Raw genomic sequence first — 16,343 nt, 5'->3', positions numbered from 1 at the left:
CTGGTGGCGATATATAGATGACATCTTTGGCGTGTGGCTTGGAACCCTGGAAAATTTTGTTAATGATTTGAACTCTGCTACTTGTCATATCCAATTTAAATTGGTTTGTAGTGAGGAGAGTGTTGTTTTCCTTGACACTAGGATACTTAAGAGTAACCAGGTTCTTGTAGTTGATCTACACAAGAAATAAAGGGATTGCAACACTCTCCTTCACTATAATAGCATGCATCCCCCTTCTCTGATTAGGTCCCTTCCCAGGAGCCAACTCTTAAGAGTTAAAAGGATTGTCTCTGAGACAGGCCCTGTAGAACAAAGATTAGTAGAAATGGGAGACCGTTTCATAGCTAGGGGTTATCCATTAAACTTAATACAGAAAGAGATTGAAGGTGTGAAACAAATCCCCAGACAAGGTCTACTAGAACAGAAACAGGTTAAAGTGAAAAAGAAATCTAATAGACTAATTTTTGTCAGTCAGTATTCTAAACTGAGTAACAGAATTTGTAAAATAATCTCCAAATATTGGCACATACTACAGATATACAACCCGAGGTACTTGAGTTTAAAGAGCCACCAATGCCTGCCTTTAAGAGAGGAAGGAATTTTAAAGATTATTTGGTGCATGCGGATATTGGCCCTTCAAAGGCATTAGTGCAGGGTTACATTTGCAATAAGAACTTGGGCTGTTTACCGTGCTTGGGTTGCTCCAATTGCAATAATATCATTAAGGGCCCTACATTTAGCCATCCTAGCACAGGTTAAAAATCTGAAATTAGGGGACACTATACTTGCAACACTGATTTTGCTGTTTATTATATTAAATGCCCATGTGGTTTGGGGTATGTTGGGGAGACCACCCGTACAGTCCATGAACGGATAACTCAACAAAAAAGCAGTATAAGAACAAAAAATTAGATGTCCCCATTGCGTTTCAACCCGTTATGGGTCTTTTTCAAGCTCCTGATGGAATCTACGGCTGTCTATTTAAAGGCAGTAAGGCATCCTTATTGGTTAAAAATAGAAAATGGGCGTGATTGCCCTACTTATTCTGATAGCTAGTGAGGGATTGAAGAAGGATCAGTCCAAGAACGATACATACATCAATAAAAGAGTAGGACACAATGTAACTCATATTAGCGTTATGTAAAATAAAAAAGACAACATTACTAAACGCTTTGCTCCTATTCCAATAAGTGGTTTGTCCCTCCAAGGCTTCCGTAAGAATTGGGTTCAGCTACCCATCAGCAGCAGAAGATATTCGGGCGAATATTCCGCTGAAATTGCATCGCCATATTGGAATGCTTTGCTGAGGGGGTGTTGCTGTTACCGGAGAAGTTGCCACAGAGAGAACACACACGTCTTTATACCAATCTCGGTGTACGTAAAAGTGAACACCTTTTTCTGGCATCTCTTCTGCCATTTTGATTCGGTTCTTTATGTATTCCAGCTTCTTCATGTGACACCAATATCACCTCTTGTACTTGGCATAATTATACAATGCATAGATGTTCAGCATAATTATGCAACACAAAGTGCTCACCATCAGTGTATAGGCGCCCATCATTATTATACAGGACATTCTGTTTTGTTTTTCAGTGTGTAAACCCTCAACATCATTATAGAGTGCAGCATATACGTTATCCGTGTAGAGGCACTCTGCATTAACTATACTATATTATTGTATAGATGCCTTGCATTATCATATAGTGCAGAGAGGTATGTTTATTAGTGTAAAAAAAACTTGCCAGTATGCCACTGCAAGTTAATGTAATCTGATAGGGCTTGAAAAATGTACATTTTAGGGAAAATTTAGCAAGATTCATTTGAAGCTTCTAAAAACTTGCAGTTCAGGCATGCAAGAGTGAGTCTGCAACCACAAATTTAAGAAGCTGCCTCTGCTTATTATCCTAGGTGGTGGAGATAAATCACCTCAAACTTGCTTTTTGAGGTGAGTGACAGGCCCTACTCTTACACGATTGATTGTCCAAGAGCAGGGGTCAGAATTGAACAAAAGAGCTCTTCTGCAGTCTTAATTTTTGCCAAGTGGCAATTGCAGGTGGACAGGTTCTCTGCTTGATACATTTTCCTGTTAGACATGCTAGTATAAATCTATGTATAATAGTGAAAATCAAAAGAGTTCATCCTGCCTCTAGGTTTGTTTGTTTTATATATTGTCACCTCTGTTTGATTCATTATGCAGAGCCACCACTGCCTTGCTATATGGTGCACAACTTTGGTACATTATGTCATGCAGAAATTACCCATTATAGCTATTATAGTTATAATAAATCAGATTAACAGTCCAGAGTTTAATGTGATAACTATTTTATCTATGATAGAGTAAGTAGATTTCTGTTATCTATAACTGCTCAATAAATCACTAGGACATTTTGTATATAATTTATTGGGGGGGGGATACCGGTGCAAATGCACTTACGGCATATGTGTGTATGCCACTGAAAAACTGCAATAACTTTTACTGGAGCATTTTTGCTAATGGAAGGATATTGAAAACATGCTTTTATTAAAAATTCAAATGCACCCATGCACATTTAAATTTTGACTTTTCTATCCCTTGCTTTAAAGGGAAGTAAAAAGTTCCTACCACACAAATGCAAGGTCAAAAGAAAAATAAAATAACTTAATTACTTTACATTACTCAAATGCCCTTGGTGCTTTCAAGAACGCATCAAAAGCAACTAAACTGCACTTTAATTTGCCAACTCTTGTATTGACTCCAGGCTAGCTGCTAATTTGCCAAATTTGCAGCATTGTTCAACAGGATGTAGTAGAATGAATGTGAGGGGTTCAAGAAGGAACAGGGTCAATTCTCACTCCAAGGCAGAGGAGGTATTTGGGTGTTAAAATAGAGGTGGTTATAGAAATCAGTGAAGCTTGATAGATTTTCACATGAAGAATTATAGAATGAGACAAACATTAAACATGTGTTTCTGGGACACCTCAGCAGACAATGGCAATGATAGAAAGGTACCATAAAAGGAGACACTGAATGAGAGAAATATGCTTAAAATCATAACTAGGTAATATAGTACAGCCCAGGGAGAGAAGATTGTGCAGTAGAAAAGGCCAGTGATGTAGAGGTCTAGGAGATGTAACAATAATTCTCCTTTTGCTTTGCTACAATAGTGTAGAGTGTGGGTTTTGTAGGGTGTTATGGTCACATTGCAGCAGGTCAAGTAGAGACTTGGAGGATGGGAAGTAAATTGGCTGTAGACTTACTGTGCCAGTAGTTTTAAGGCAAAGCACTGGGCATTGTGTAATAGGGAGAGGCCTTTTAATTAAGGATAGACCAATATCGTTTTTTCAGGGTCGATACGATACCGATTATTGACCGCCTTTCAGGCCAATAACCGATAACAGGAGCCGATATTCTGTACATTTAAAGTTTTGAAAAATCAACACAATTTCTACAGAAATCTGGTATAAACTGAACATGCTTATTAAAATTTTCAACAACATTAAAAGTAAGCAACTGGGAAAAATAAAGTGCTTGAAAATTAACTTATTAAATGGCTTCCCAAAACATAGAAAAATGGCATAAATCCCCTTTAAACTGAACACTGATATAACATTAAATTTAAGTCACTACTGCAAAGCTCTTTATGTATTGCTGACCCCTATGAGCAAACCAAAAGTAATTTAGCTCTGTACTTCAGGGAAATTATGTAGCTTTTAGTGCCACTTAAAGATCACATTTTCCATTTCACAAATCATATATGTTTGTTTATGCAAGTCCATCTACAGGCCTGCCATTGGTGGTATGGTAGTTGGTAACTGAGCTCCCAGGAACACCTGGGCTTGGACTCTTTTATCAGTGCTATTTATTATTAGATGCTATGTCCAGCTTATATGTGCTATAGAGGATTTGTATCACTTAAAACTACATAGTTTCCCTGAAGTACACAGAGCTTAAATTTCTTTTGATTTCCTCCATATAGGTACGTTTCTGGCCGATACTGATTTTCAGAAATTCCAAATATTGGAACTAAAAATCGGCTGCTCCGATATATCGGTCCATCCCTACTTTTAATATGGCAAAACAAATTAAAATTCCAGCACCTGGGACCAGAGAGGTGTGCAAGCTTTAAGGGTATTGCACAATACCCAAATAGATAAAAGTCACAAAAAAGAAGCAGCACCACCAAGTTGTCTTCAACAGATTTATTCGTGCAAACTGCACAGTATCCAAGCCAGACCAACAAACAGCAACGTTTCGGACTGTTACAGTACCAACAGTGTACCAAGGGTTAATACCAGGGAACAACGTCCTGCATAGGGAATCAGCAATTCACAAACCAGCCAGTTTTCAGGTTTAAAACAGAATGACATTTATTAAAGGCTAGATGCCTAGTATTTATACAGGTTTGACACCCCCCCAGATGGAGGTTGAAAGACTGTTGTACATTACATGGAGGGAACAAGCCCTTTGACATGATACAATAGAATTATATTACTTAAACACTTCAACCACAAGACACTCTTGGCCCTTCTTATCACTTAGGCGTTTTCTCTCTGGAGGTGATCAAACAATAGAATGCTTAGCACTAATTAGATTATAGCTGGAGCCAGCAACTCTGTCTTTAGAAATTAGTTTCTTAGCTAAACACAATTAACTCCTTCAGTCCTGACAGAAGGGTCTGTCACATATCTCCCCCGTTGTGGAACACTCCGGCAGACCCGGCTTGACCCTTTGGCGGGTCAACCTGGGGATGACCGGACTAGGAGGTGGTAGGCATGTCAGTTTGCCAGGACAATCCATCTGTATTCCCGTTATGAGAGAGAATTCCTGTCCATACAAAGAAGGGTTCAACTTCCTCAGTGCCCAGACTAGGGCTAAACAGTCCTTCAAAATCCCATCAGCTTCTTTACGAGTTTTCTGTACCTGCTCTTTATAGGTATCCACAATCCCTTCATACTGACATAGGGTGCCCTTGAGTTGCTGCACCTCACTATGAGCCAGCGTCAGCTTCTCCTCAAGTGTCGCTAAGTTTGTCTTTAAGGTTTCATGTCCCACTCTCAAGCTGGTGTTTTCTGCAGTCTGTCGGTGCAGCTTGTCTAGCAGAGATTCACGTTCTAAACGTGCTTTTTCCTCTGCGCTCCTCTTCTCCTTCATCAGCGCATTGTAACGGGACCTCCACATATCAATAGCGGATAGAGATTTACTGAGCTCAGCGTCCTGGGGCTTAGCAGCAGGTGGGTCAGTCTCTGCTGCACGGATCTGGGCACGGGTAGTCACAGAGTTAACATCAGCGGGACCCATAGGAGCGTAGGCAGAAACAAGGGGGGCCAAGTCATTTCCAAGAAGAACATCAGCAGGTAAGTCCTTCTTGACCCCCACATTCACAGGTCTAGCGCCCACTCCCCAATCCAAATGTACCCTGGCAACAGGTAGGCTGAACACATCGCCCCTTGCTACCCTCACAGCCACAGTGTCTCCAGTGTACTGTTTCTCAGACACCAAGTTCTTTTGAAGCAAGGTCATGGTAGCACCAGTATCCCGTAGACCACTGACCTTCTTCCCATTCACTTTAACCAGTTGCCGGTTATTCCGGTGGGCAGCTTGCACAAGGTCTGCCTCATGTAGGATGCTCCAGCATTCTTGCGCCTCTACGTAGCGGGCCGCAGGCTGAGGATTACGTGGGATTCCGCCGGCAGGTCTTCTCCAGGACTGTGCTTGGTTCGCTGCGTTTAGGGGACACTCTGGTCTTTTGTGCCCTAGTTGCTTACATCCAAAGCATCGAATCGGTTGTGAGTAGCCCCGCAAATTGAACAGGGCTCTCTGAGGGTAGTTCGTGGCCGGAGGCCGTGTGGTATAGCGGTGCGCCGGGGTTTGGTAACTGGCAGCTGCTGGGGTGACTGGGGGTCTGTACTCCACTCTAGCAGGGGGCTTAGTGGTAGCAGTGTCCAGTTTGCGGGCATCCGTATACTCATCTGCCAAGCGAGCCGCTTCCTGCAGGGTGGAGGGTTTACGGTCCCGAACCCACTCTCGAACTCCTGCGGGTAACTTGTCGAAGCAATGTTCCAACAGGAATAGCTGCAGCACCTCTTCCCCAGATATGGCTTGGCACCCCGCTATCCAGTGAGCTGCTGTGCGGTGCACCTTACATGCCCACTCAAGGTAGGAATCTCCAGCTAATTTAACAGCGTCTCTGAACCGCCTCCGGTATGCCTCCGGTGTAACCGCATACCTGGAGAGCAGAGCCTCTTTTACCGTATTATAATCCCTGACTTCCTCATCTGGAATGGCCCGAAAAGCCTCTCTGGCCCGGCCGGATAATTTTCCAGATAATATCGTGACCCAGTCCTCTGCGGGTACCTTGTGTAGTGCACATTGCCTCTCAAAATCCGCAAGGTACCCATCAATCTCTCCTTCTGTTTCCAGGAAGTTTTTAAAAGCTGCAAAATTTACTTTTCTCTTTTCCATCTTAGTCAGTATTGTAATAATCCCCCTCTTCCTGAGGTTACTGGCTTGTGTAGTTGCTCTTCTGGGCGATAAGGTTCATTCCGTCGCTGCCACCAATGTTACAGTACCAACAGTGTACCAAGGGTTAATACCAGGGAACAACGTCCTGCATAGGGAATCAGCAATTCACAAACCAGCCAGTTTTCAGGTTTAAAACAGAATGACATTTATTAAAGGCTAGATGCCTAGTATTTATACAGGTTTGACACCCCCCCAGATGGAGGTTGAAAGACTGTTGTACATTACATGGAGGGAACAAGCCCTTTGACATGATACAATAGAATTATATTACTTAAACACTTCAACCACAAGACACTCTTGGCCCTTCTTATCACTTAGGCGTTTTCTCTCTGGAGGTGATCAAACAATAGAATGCTTAGCACTAATTAGATTATAGCTGGAGCCAGCAACTCTGTCTTTAGAAATTAGTTTCTTAGCTAAACACAATTAACTCCTTCAGTCCTGACAGAAGGGTCTGTCACACGGACTTAGTCCTTAATCATGCATAGTTACATAGTCAGATCATGCAGCTTAAATACACCTAAACACCACACCCACCACACATCATACCTGTAGCACACCTGCTATGATGCCCTCTAGTGGCCATTAACAGAAATTACAGTTAAAGACAAGTAATGTCAGAATTAAACACATACAGCTCTTGGTAAAGTAGCAAGTTTAAACATAATATTCCTAAACCACAGAATAATTATATAATACAGAACCCCAAAATTCACCATAAATCATATATCATCACCCCTTAAAGGCATAGAGACCAATCCAGTTCCCTATTCATCCCCCTAGGGTACATTGTGTCCGATCTACTAATCCAAAAGACTTCCCTTATTTTTAGTCTCTTGGTTCTATCACCACCCCGCCTAAGATGTCCTACCTGTTCTAATATTTGAAATCTTAACTGAGTTAAGTTATGGCCTGCAGATAAAAAAATGATTGGCAACGGGGGCATCTAATTTTTTTGTTCTTATACTGCTTTTATGTTGAGTTATCCGTTCACGGACTGTACGGGTGGTCTCCCCAACATACACCAAAACACATGGGCATTTAATATAATAAACAGCAAAATCAGTGTTGCAAGTATAGTGTCCCCTAATTTCAAATTTTTTACCTGTGCTAGGATGGCTAAATGTAGGGCCCTTAATGATATTATTGCAATTGGAGCAACCCAAGCACAAAAAAGAGCCCAAGTTCTTATTGCCAATGTAACCCTGCACTAATGCCTTTGAAGGGCCAATATCTGCATGCACCAAACAATCTTTCAAATTCCTTCCTCTCTTAAAGGCAGGCATTGGTGGCTCTTTAAACTCAAGTACCTCGGGTTGTATATCTGTAGTATGTGCCAATATTTGGAGATTATTTTACAAATTCTGTTACTTAGTTTAGAATACTGACTGACAAAAATTAGTCTATTAGATTTCTTTTTCACTTTAGCCTGTTTCTGTTCTAGTAGACCTTGTCTGGGGATTTGTTTCACACCTTCAATCTCTTTCTGTATTAAGTTTAATGGATAACCCCTAGCTCTGAAACGGTCTCCCATTTCTACTAATCTTTGTTCTACAGGGCCTGTCTCAGAGACAATCCTTTTGACTCTTAAGAGTTGGCTCCTGGGAAGGGACCTAATCAGAGAAGGGGGATGCATGCTATTATAGTGAAGGAGAGTGTTGCAATCCATTTGGCTGCTGTCAGCACACAAAACATGATCTCTTTCTTGATTTTAAAGAAAGGTTTCTTTAAAATCAAGGAGATCATGTTTTGTGTGCTGACAGCAGCCAAATTAGGCATTATTGATAAGGATACCACACAGTTTCTTAGTAGTTCAGAGGATATTACCCCAGTCCTGTATACACTCCCTAAGGTCCATAAGAGCGTTACTGCCCCTCCTGGACGCCCTATTGTGGCGGGGATGGGGTCTTTATTATCCAAAGTATCTATATACTTGGACAAAATATTGAGACCATCTCTTATTTTAATAACACTGGGAATTTCCTTTTAAAATTACAAAATCTACCATTGGAGAACACTAAAGGGATTCTTTTTAGCCTAGATGTAACTTCATTATATACATCAATTAAACATGAAGCTGGCATTGGTGCTGTAGGTAAAATATTGAGTCAAGATGACAGATATAACACCCTTCATAGGGAGTTTATTTTACAATTGTTGAGCATCATCTTGTGGTGTAACTATTTTTTTATTCAAAGACAATTATTACTTACAGCTACAAGGCACAGCCATGGGTTCCAATGTCGCCCCTACATACGCCAACATATATATGAATGTATATGAGGAATATTTTGTTTACAGTCATCCACTATTTTTACATTATGGCGCCACCTGGTGGCGATATATAGATGACATCTTTGGCGTGTGGCTTGGAACCCTGGAAAATTTTGTTAATGATTTGAACTCTGCTACTTGTCATATCCAATTTAAATTGGTTTGTAGTGAGGAGAGTGTTGTTTTCCTTGACACTAGGATACTTAAGAGTAACCAGGGTCTTGTAGTTGATCTACACAAGAAATAAAGGGATTGCAACACTCTCCTTCACTATAATAGCATGCATCCCCCTTCTCTGATTAGGTCCCTTCCCAAGAGCCAACTCTTAAGAGTTAAAAGGATTGTCTCTGAGACAGGCCCTGTAGAACAAAGATTAGTAGAAATGGGAGACCGTTTCATAGCTAGGGGTTATCCATTAAACTTAATACAGAAAGAGATTGAAGGTGTGAAACAAATCCCCAGACAAGGTCTACTAGAACAGAAACAGGTTAAAGTGAAAAAGAAATCTAATAGACTAATTTTTGTCAGTCAGTATTCTAAACTGAGTAACAGAATTTGTAAAATAATCTCCAAATATTGGCACATACTACAGATATACAACCCGAGGTACTTGAGTTTAAAGAGCCACCAATGCCTGCCTTTAAGAGAGGAAGGAATTTTAAAGATTATTTGGTGCATGCGGATATTGGCCCTTCAAAGGCATTAGTGCAGGGTTACATTCGCAATAAGAACTTGGGCTGTTTTCCGTGCTTGGGTTGCTCCAATTGCAATAATATCATTAAGGGCCCTACATTTAGCCATCCTAGCACAGGTAAAAAATCTGAAATTAGGGGACACTATACTTGCAACACTGATTTTGCTGTTTATTATATTAAATGCCCATGTGGTTTGGGGTATGTTGGGGAGACCACCCGTACAGTCCATGAACGGATAACTCAACAAAAAAGCAGTATAAGAACAAAAAATTAGATGTCCCCATTGCCAATCATTTTTTATCTGCAGGCCATAACTTAACTCAGTTAAGATTTCAAATATTAGAACAGGTGGGACCTCTTAGGCGGGGTGGTGATAGAACCAATAGACTAAAAATAAGGGAAGTCTTTTGGATTAGTAAATTGGACACAATGTACCCTAGGGGGATGAATAGGGAGCTGGATTGGTCTCTATGCCTTTAAGCGGTGATGATATATGATTTATGGTGAATTTTGGGGCTCTGTATTATATAATTATTCTGTGGTTTAGGGATATTATGTTTTAACTTGCTACTTTACCAAGAGCTGTATGTGTTTAATTCTGACATTACTAGTCTTTAACTGTAATTTCTGTTAATGACCACAAGAGGGAATCATAGCAGGTGTGCTACAGGTATGATGTGTGGTGGGTGTGGTGTTTAGGTGTATTTAAGCTGCATGATCTGCAGGTGTAACTATGCATGATTAAGGACTAAGTCCGAAACGTTGTTGTTTGTTGGTCTGGCTTGGATACTGTGGAGTTTGCACAAATAAATCTGTTGAAGACAACTTGGTGGTGCTGCTTCTTTTTTGTGACTTTTACCTACTTTTAATATGGGTATTAGGAGTATGTGGTTGCATTTTCGAAGTGCTGCTACCCATGTACATGACCAGTAACTATTGAACATAGCACGCCTCACTCAACAAAAAAAATAAAACAGTCAAAGGTAACTAGATTAAAGGTACATTACTAAATAAATTCTAGCTGTAACTATGTACAGCAAAGTTTAGAAATGTTTAAATATTGAGAAAATAGGCGTTAAGTTTTAGTTCCTATAAAGAAATTGTCATCGCCTTGTTGAAACCTAGGTCTTCTTCATCTAACCTCATCTGCTGAAAACAATTATGGACAGTCCATAGTCACCAAAGTGTACAAACAATGGTTTTGTGGAATATAGCAAAATTCTCTGATATAAATGAAATGATAAATTAATTGTAACTGTTACTAAGTGGCCTTAGCAGGTTATTTGATATAAGTATAGGGTAACTAAGTATCAACATATTTTAAAGTTAGAATACTGAGGAGCCATATTCCAGAACTAGAAATGTTAGTAGTTTTGGTTCACTGACTCACAGAATTTGTTAAGCCTGAAACTTGTACTCACCATATAAGCACAGCGCTCCCTATCCACTAGGTGATCATCTGACTTGAAATGGTAGTTTGCTAGATTCTGCTTCATTTCCATGTGTTCTGGATTGGCCATGAAGAATGTATGAGCGGCTTCTGCTGCCTTATCCAGCTGGTTCAACTAGAAAACAAGCAAACACAGTACGTATGAATTACATGTAACTGTTTATTCTCTTACATAGTACTAACAAATTACATTTTATCAATATAACCAACTTAATAAATGCTTCTAAATAATATTACCAAAGGCATTTATTTCAAAATTAAATTCCCTGTTAAATGTTCAATTACACATTGTGAATAAACAAAATTGCAGTGCACTATTTACTTATTCATTATTTTGACTGCTTTTCCTGTAACATAAATCTAAAAATGTATTGTAATTGTTCCTCTTCAGTGGAAGGCAGAACAATGACCATCCTACAAGATGCACAAGGATTGCTTGATATGTACAAGAGCTCATTCATATGTTATTAAATAGACAAAGCAATGAAGATAAAATACACTCTAGATACCTTTCAAGACGTGTGTCTCTGAACTGCAAAACAAACATTTGCTAAAAAAATGATGTTTTAAATACTTCTAAAACATTTGTTTTGTTTGCAAGTCATTTGCAATGAAGAGCCTAATTTCTAAGTCATATATAGTAAAATGACTATGGCCCCTATTTATGAAGGTCTGGCGGACCTGATCCGACAGTGCGGATCAGGTCCGCCAGACCTCGCTAAATACGGCGAGCAATACGCTCGCCGTATTCAGCATTGCACCAGCAGCTCACAAGAGCTGCTGGTGCAACGCCGCACCCTGCAGACTCACGGCCAATGGGCCGTCAGCAAGGGGGTGTCAATCAACTCGATCGTACTCGATCGGGTTGATTTCCGGCGATGTCTGTCCGCCTGCTCAGAGCAGGCGGACAGGTTATGGAGCAGTGGTTTTTGTGACCGCTGCTTCATAACTGCTGTTTCTGGCGAGCCTGCAGGCTCGCCAGAAACACGGGGCATCAAGCTCCATACAGAGCTTGATAAATATGCCCCTATGTCTCTTTAATCAGTACATACATATCAATGCCAAAGACTATTCTATTAGTTGTTTGGTAAAAACTATCATAAGCTGAACTAAGGTTTGGGGTATGTAGAATAACAGCGGTCTGATGAATGCTCAATTTATTTTTCCAATGAAAATTATACTTGTGGAAGCTATTAAAGACAAGAAGGAACTGGTTAGCTTTCACACAATTGTTTGGTATAACTTATAATGGGGAAAGATTAATGACATAAGTTGATTAAGCCATCGCTGCCAAAGTTGAAAAATAAAACAAATTGTCTACTAAAGCCCTGGGGGAACAGAGTTAGACATCCAGGCCTTCCATTATTTACTAGGTACATAGCAAAATGGTATGTTGAGAAATACAGGAAAAGGAACTGAGGGGGATTTATTTTGTTACGTACATGTCTAAGACCACAGGGAATGTCTAAGAGGGCAACAGACAGGCTACAAAAAAGAACACTATAGATTTTAAGATCCTCGAAGCAGGTCCCTTGTCCTATTGTATTAATTTAATTGATGATATTTTATGTTATGGTTTTGGATAATTAAAATGAAAAGATGAGATATCAATGCAATAAAAATTAACCTGTCATCTCTGCCCCTCCCACAATTATTTAACCCTGTATCAGGGGAAGGGGTATTTAAGCCCATGTAAGCCAAAATAGTGTGGGGTTCGTTGGCAGTTAGTGGGTAAAAATGGGAGTTTACTATGGTGGGTAATCGACGCTGCCTTCAGTCTCAGGTTACAGATGCCTTGAGTCTCAGTTTACAAGCATGAGGTTGTAGTGTATGGTTTCTTTACTGGTGAAAATGAGGCTAAAAATGGTATCTCCCTAATTTAGTGGAAGAGATTATGGTGTCGGTGTGTGCCAGGAATGAATTGTGAAAAAGGTGGTATAAAAAGGTTTATGAAATGGTTATTCTTATATTATTCTACTTATGGAAAATTAATTTTTAAGAAGCTCACAGGATAAAATAACACATTGTTATCAAACAAGAAAAAACAAATTGCTTGTTCACTTATTCTTATAAAGTAAAAAACGCACATACAGTATCCCACAAAAGTTAGTACACCCCTCACATTTTTGTAAATATTTTATTATATATTTTCATGTGACAACACTGAAGAAATGACACTTTGCTACAATGTAAAGTAATGAATGTACAGCCTGTATAACAGCGAAAATTTGCTCTCCCCTCAAAATAACTTAACACACAGCCATTAATGTCTAAACCGTTGGCAACAAAAGTGAGTACACCCCTAAATGGAAATGTCCAAGTTGGGGCCACCATTATTTTCAAGTACTGTCTTAACCCTCATGGGCATGGAGTTCACCAGAGCTTCACAGGTTGCCACTGGAGTCCTCTTCCACTCCTCCATGACGACATCACAGAGCTGGTGGATGTTAGAGACCTTGCGCTCCCCCACCTTCCGTTTAAGAATTCCCCACAGATGCTCAATAGGGTTTAGGTCTAGAGACATGCTTGGCCAGTCCATCACCTTTACCCACAGCTTCTTTAGCAAGGTAGTGGTCGTCTTGGAGGTGTGTTTGGGGTCGTTATGTTGGAATACTGCCCTGCGGCCCAGTCTCTGAAGGGAGGGGATCATGCTCTGCTTCAGTATGTCACAGTACAAGATGAACTGTAGCTCCCCAGTGCCGGCAGCACTCATGCAGGCCCAGATCATGACACCACCATGCTTGACTGTGGGCAAGACACACTTGTCTTTGTACTCACCTGGTTGCCGCCACACACGCTTGACACCATCTGAACTAAATAAGTTTATCTTGGTCTCATCGGACCACAGGACATGGTTTCAGTAATCCATGTCCTTAGTCTGCTTGTTTTCAGCAAACTGTTTGCGGGATTTCTTGTGCATCATCTTTAGAAAAGGCTTCCTTCTGGGACGACAGCTATGCAGACCAATTTGATGCAGTGTGTGGCATATGGTCTGAACACTGACAGGCTGACCCCCCATCCCTTCAACCTCTGCAGCAATGCTGGCAGCACTCATACGTCTATTTCCCAAAAACAACCTCTGGATATGACGCTGAGCATGTGCACTTAACTTCTTTGGTCGACCATGGCGAGGCCTGTTCTGAGTGGACCCTGACCTGTGAAACCGCTGTATGGTCTTGCCCACCATGCTGCAGCTCAGTTTCAGGGTCTTGGCAATCTTCTTATAGCCTAGGCCATCTTTATGCCATCTTTATGTAGAGCAACAATTCTTTTTTTCCGATGCTCAGAGAGTTCTTTGCCTTGATGTGCCATGTTAAACTTCCAGTGACCAATATGAGAGAGTGAGAGCGCGATAACACCAAATTTAACACACCTGCTCCCCATTCACACCTGAGACCTTGTAACACTAATGAGTCACATGACACCGGGGAGAGAAAATGGCTAATCAGGCGCAATTTGGACATTTCCACTTAGGGGTGTACTCACTTTTGTTGCCAACGGTTTAGGCATTAATGGTTAATAGTTATTTTGAGAGGACAGCAAATTTACACTGTTATACACGCTGTACACTCACGACTTTACATTGTAGCAAAGTGTCATTTCTTCAGTGTTGTCACATGAAAAGATATAATCAAATATTTACAAAAATGTGAGGGGTGTACTCAATTTTTTGGGATACTTTACATAATTATCAACATTCGGTAACTTTTCATGAATAAGATAATGTCAAAAAGTGATTTCTCTCTTTATTTAAATAAGCAGGGATATTTTCCAGTTATGCTTACATGGCTATTATTTCATTGATATTTTTAGTTTATACCATTTTCTGTGTTAACCACAGTATTGTGAGTTTTTTATTTATTATTACTCCAAACCCTTAACAGCCATGCAACCAAAAAGTTCTCGTTTTATGTGGAAACGTTTTCTGAAGCCTGACACTTCAAAAACAGAGATTATTTAAAGATTTTTCAGGTTTGTGTTACAGTATTTAAAGAGAACTTGTAAAAAAAAAAATATGATTTAATTATGTAGTGAAGTATTTTTACATTTTCATTGCTATAGCACCAACTGAAAAGTAGGTAAATTGTATACTGTAAGGATATAATAACTTTATTTAAAATGTCCTGTTTTCCAGGGAGCATTAGCTGATTTTCCATGAGTTCTATAATGAGATTTATGCAGTGGTACATGTTCCTGATATGACATCATCACTACACAATGATTTGCTTGTTCAGGGGTGACGTAGTTCAATTGCAAAGAGTTTTCCCTAGAGTGATGCATTCCAAAGCAATGAACAGAACACTTCCATACTGTACTGTGTTCCATTCTGAATGTGGCTTTTTCTCTGTAACATTTTATGAAGTATTGCTTCAGGGCCCACATGTTCTTCATACCGTTACAGAAAGGTTTTATTCAGTAACATTTTATCTGGGAAAAAAGTGAACTAAGTAATGTAAAAGATTATAAGAGAATTAATTCTTGTATACAGAAGCTGCACATGGTAAAATGCAACAAAACATAAGGAAACGGGCCATTATAGGGAAAACATTAAAGGGCTCTTATTTGTTAGGGCAGTGGTTCCCAAACTGTGCGCCGGGGAACCCTGGTGCGCCATGACTGGTCTACAGGTGTGCCTCGAAATATTCCTCTTTTGCAACCGTAAAAGTTCTCATAAAGGATGTGCCACTGACAAGACCACTGATCAGACCGTATTGTTTCGAGAATAGACCCGAATGTACTCACCCAGATGCGAGATGTGTACGATGCACAATGTTATCACATGAATATATGACTTTATCTGCGAGTACATAGTTAGTATACGCTTAAAAATGGACACATTTTTATTTAATAAGCACACTAGGACTGAAAATGAAAAGGATACACCACAAACTAGTGGTGGGTGTGTGAAGAAGCGGAAATGTCGTAAATATGATAACAATTATATTGATTTTGGCTTTACATCAACAAATGTCAATGGTGAAGAAAGACCGCGGTGTGTAGTGTGTTTGGTTTCTAAATGGCATTTTAGCTTACTTAAAATCATGTATTCTGGAGCCAAAATCATCAATCATTCAAATATGGTTGGTAAAACCAGAAAGGTACAAATTAAAACAACAAGTTACTTTTTCTCAGCATTTGTCAATACCAAACAATGCTCTGCTAGCCTCATAAAAGGTCATTTGCGTTTAATACTAATCGCGCCAAGCCACCAACTGCACACTGCAACTGTCAGGTATGTAATATAGATTATAAAACTATGGTTTGACTTGGGGTGCCTTGAAACAATCTTGAAACATTTGGAGTGCCGTGAACCGATACATTTTGGGAACCACTGTGTTAGAGCATGTCATTTTATACCTATCAACTGTACAAGAGAAGAATATATATATCCGAACCCAGATCGCCGCCGGCGTCCCCTGAG

General features: G+C 40.0%; 1 protein-coding gene across 1 annotated transcript in view; it reads right to left on the bottom strand.

Annotated features, from left to right (window-relative positions):
• Window positions 1-16,343, bottom strand: part of LOC128644522 (prolyl 3-hydroxylase 2) — a 201,486-nt gene that overhangs the window by 122,039 nt on the left and 63,104 nt on the right. Inside the window, exon 2 of the mRNA XM_053697104.1 lies at window positions 10,893-11,036. Coding sequence (XP_053553079.1) covers window positions 10,893-11,036 — 144 coding nt within the window. The remainder of the gene's footprint in view (window positions 1-10,892; window positions 11,037-16,343) is intronic.

The sequence above is a fragment of the Bombina bombina genome, unplaced genomic scaffold (genome assembly GCF_027579735.1).
Source record: "Bombina bombina isolate aBomBom1 unplaced genomic scaffold, aBomBom1.pri scaffold_490, whole genome shotgun sequence".
In the NCBI taxonomy this organism is placed as follows: domain Eukaryota; kingdom Metazoa; phylum Chordata; class Amphibia; order Anura; family Bombinatoridae; genus Bombina; species Bombina bombina.
Note: the sequence above shows the minus strand (reverse complement) of the source record. Positions and strands in the feature narration are given on the sequence as shown.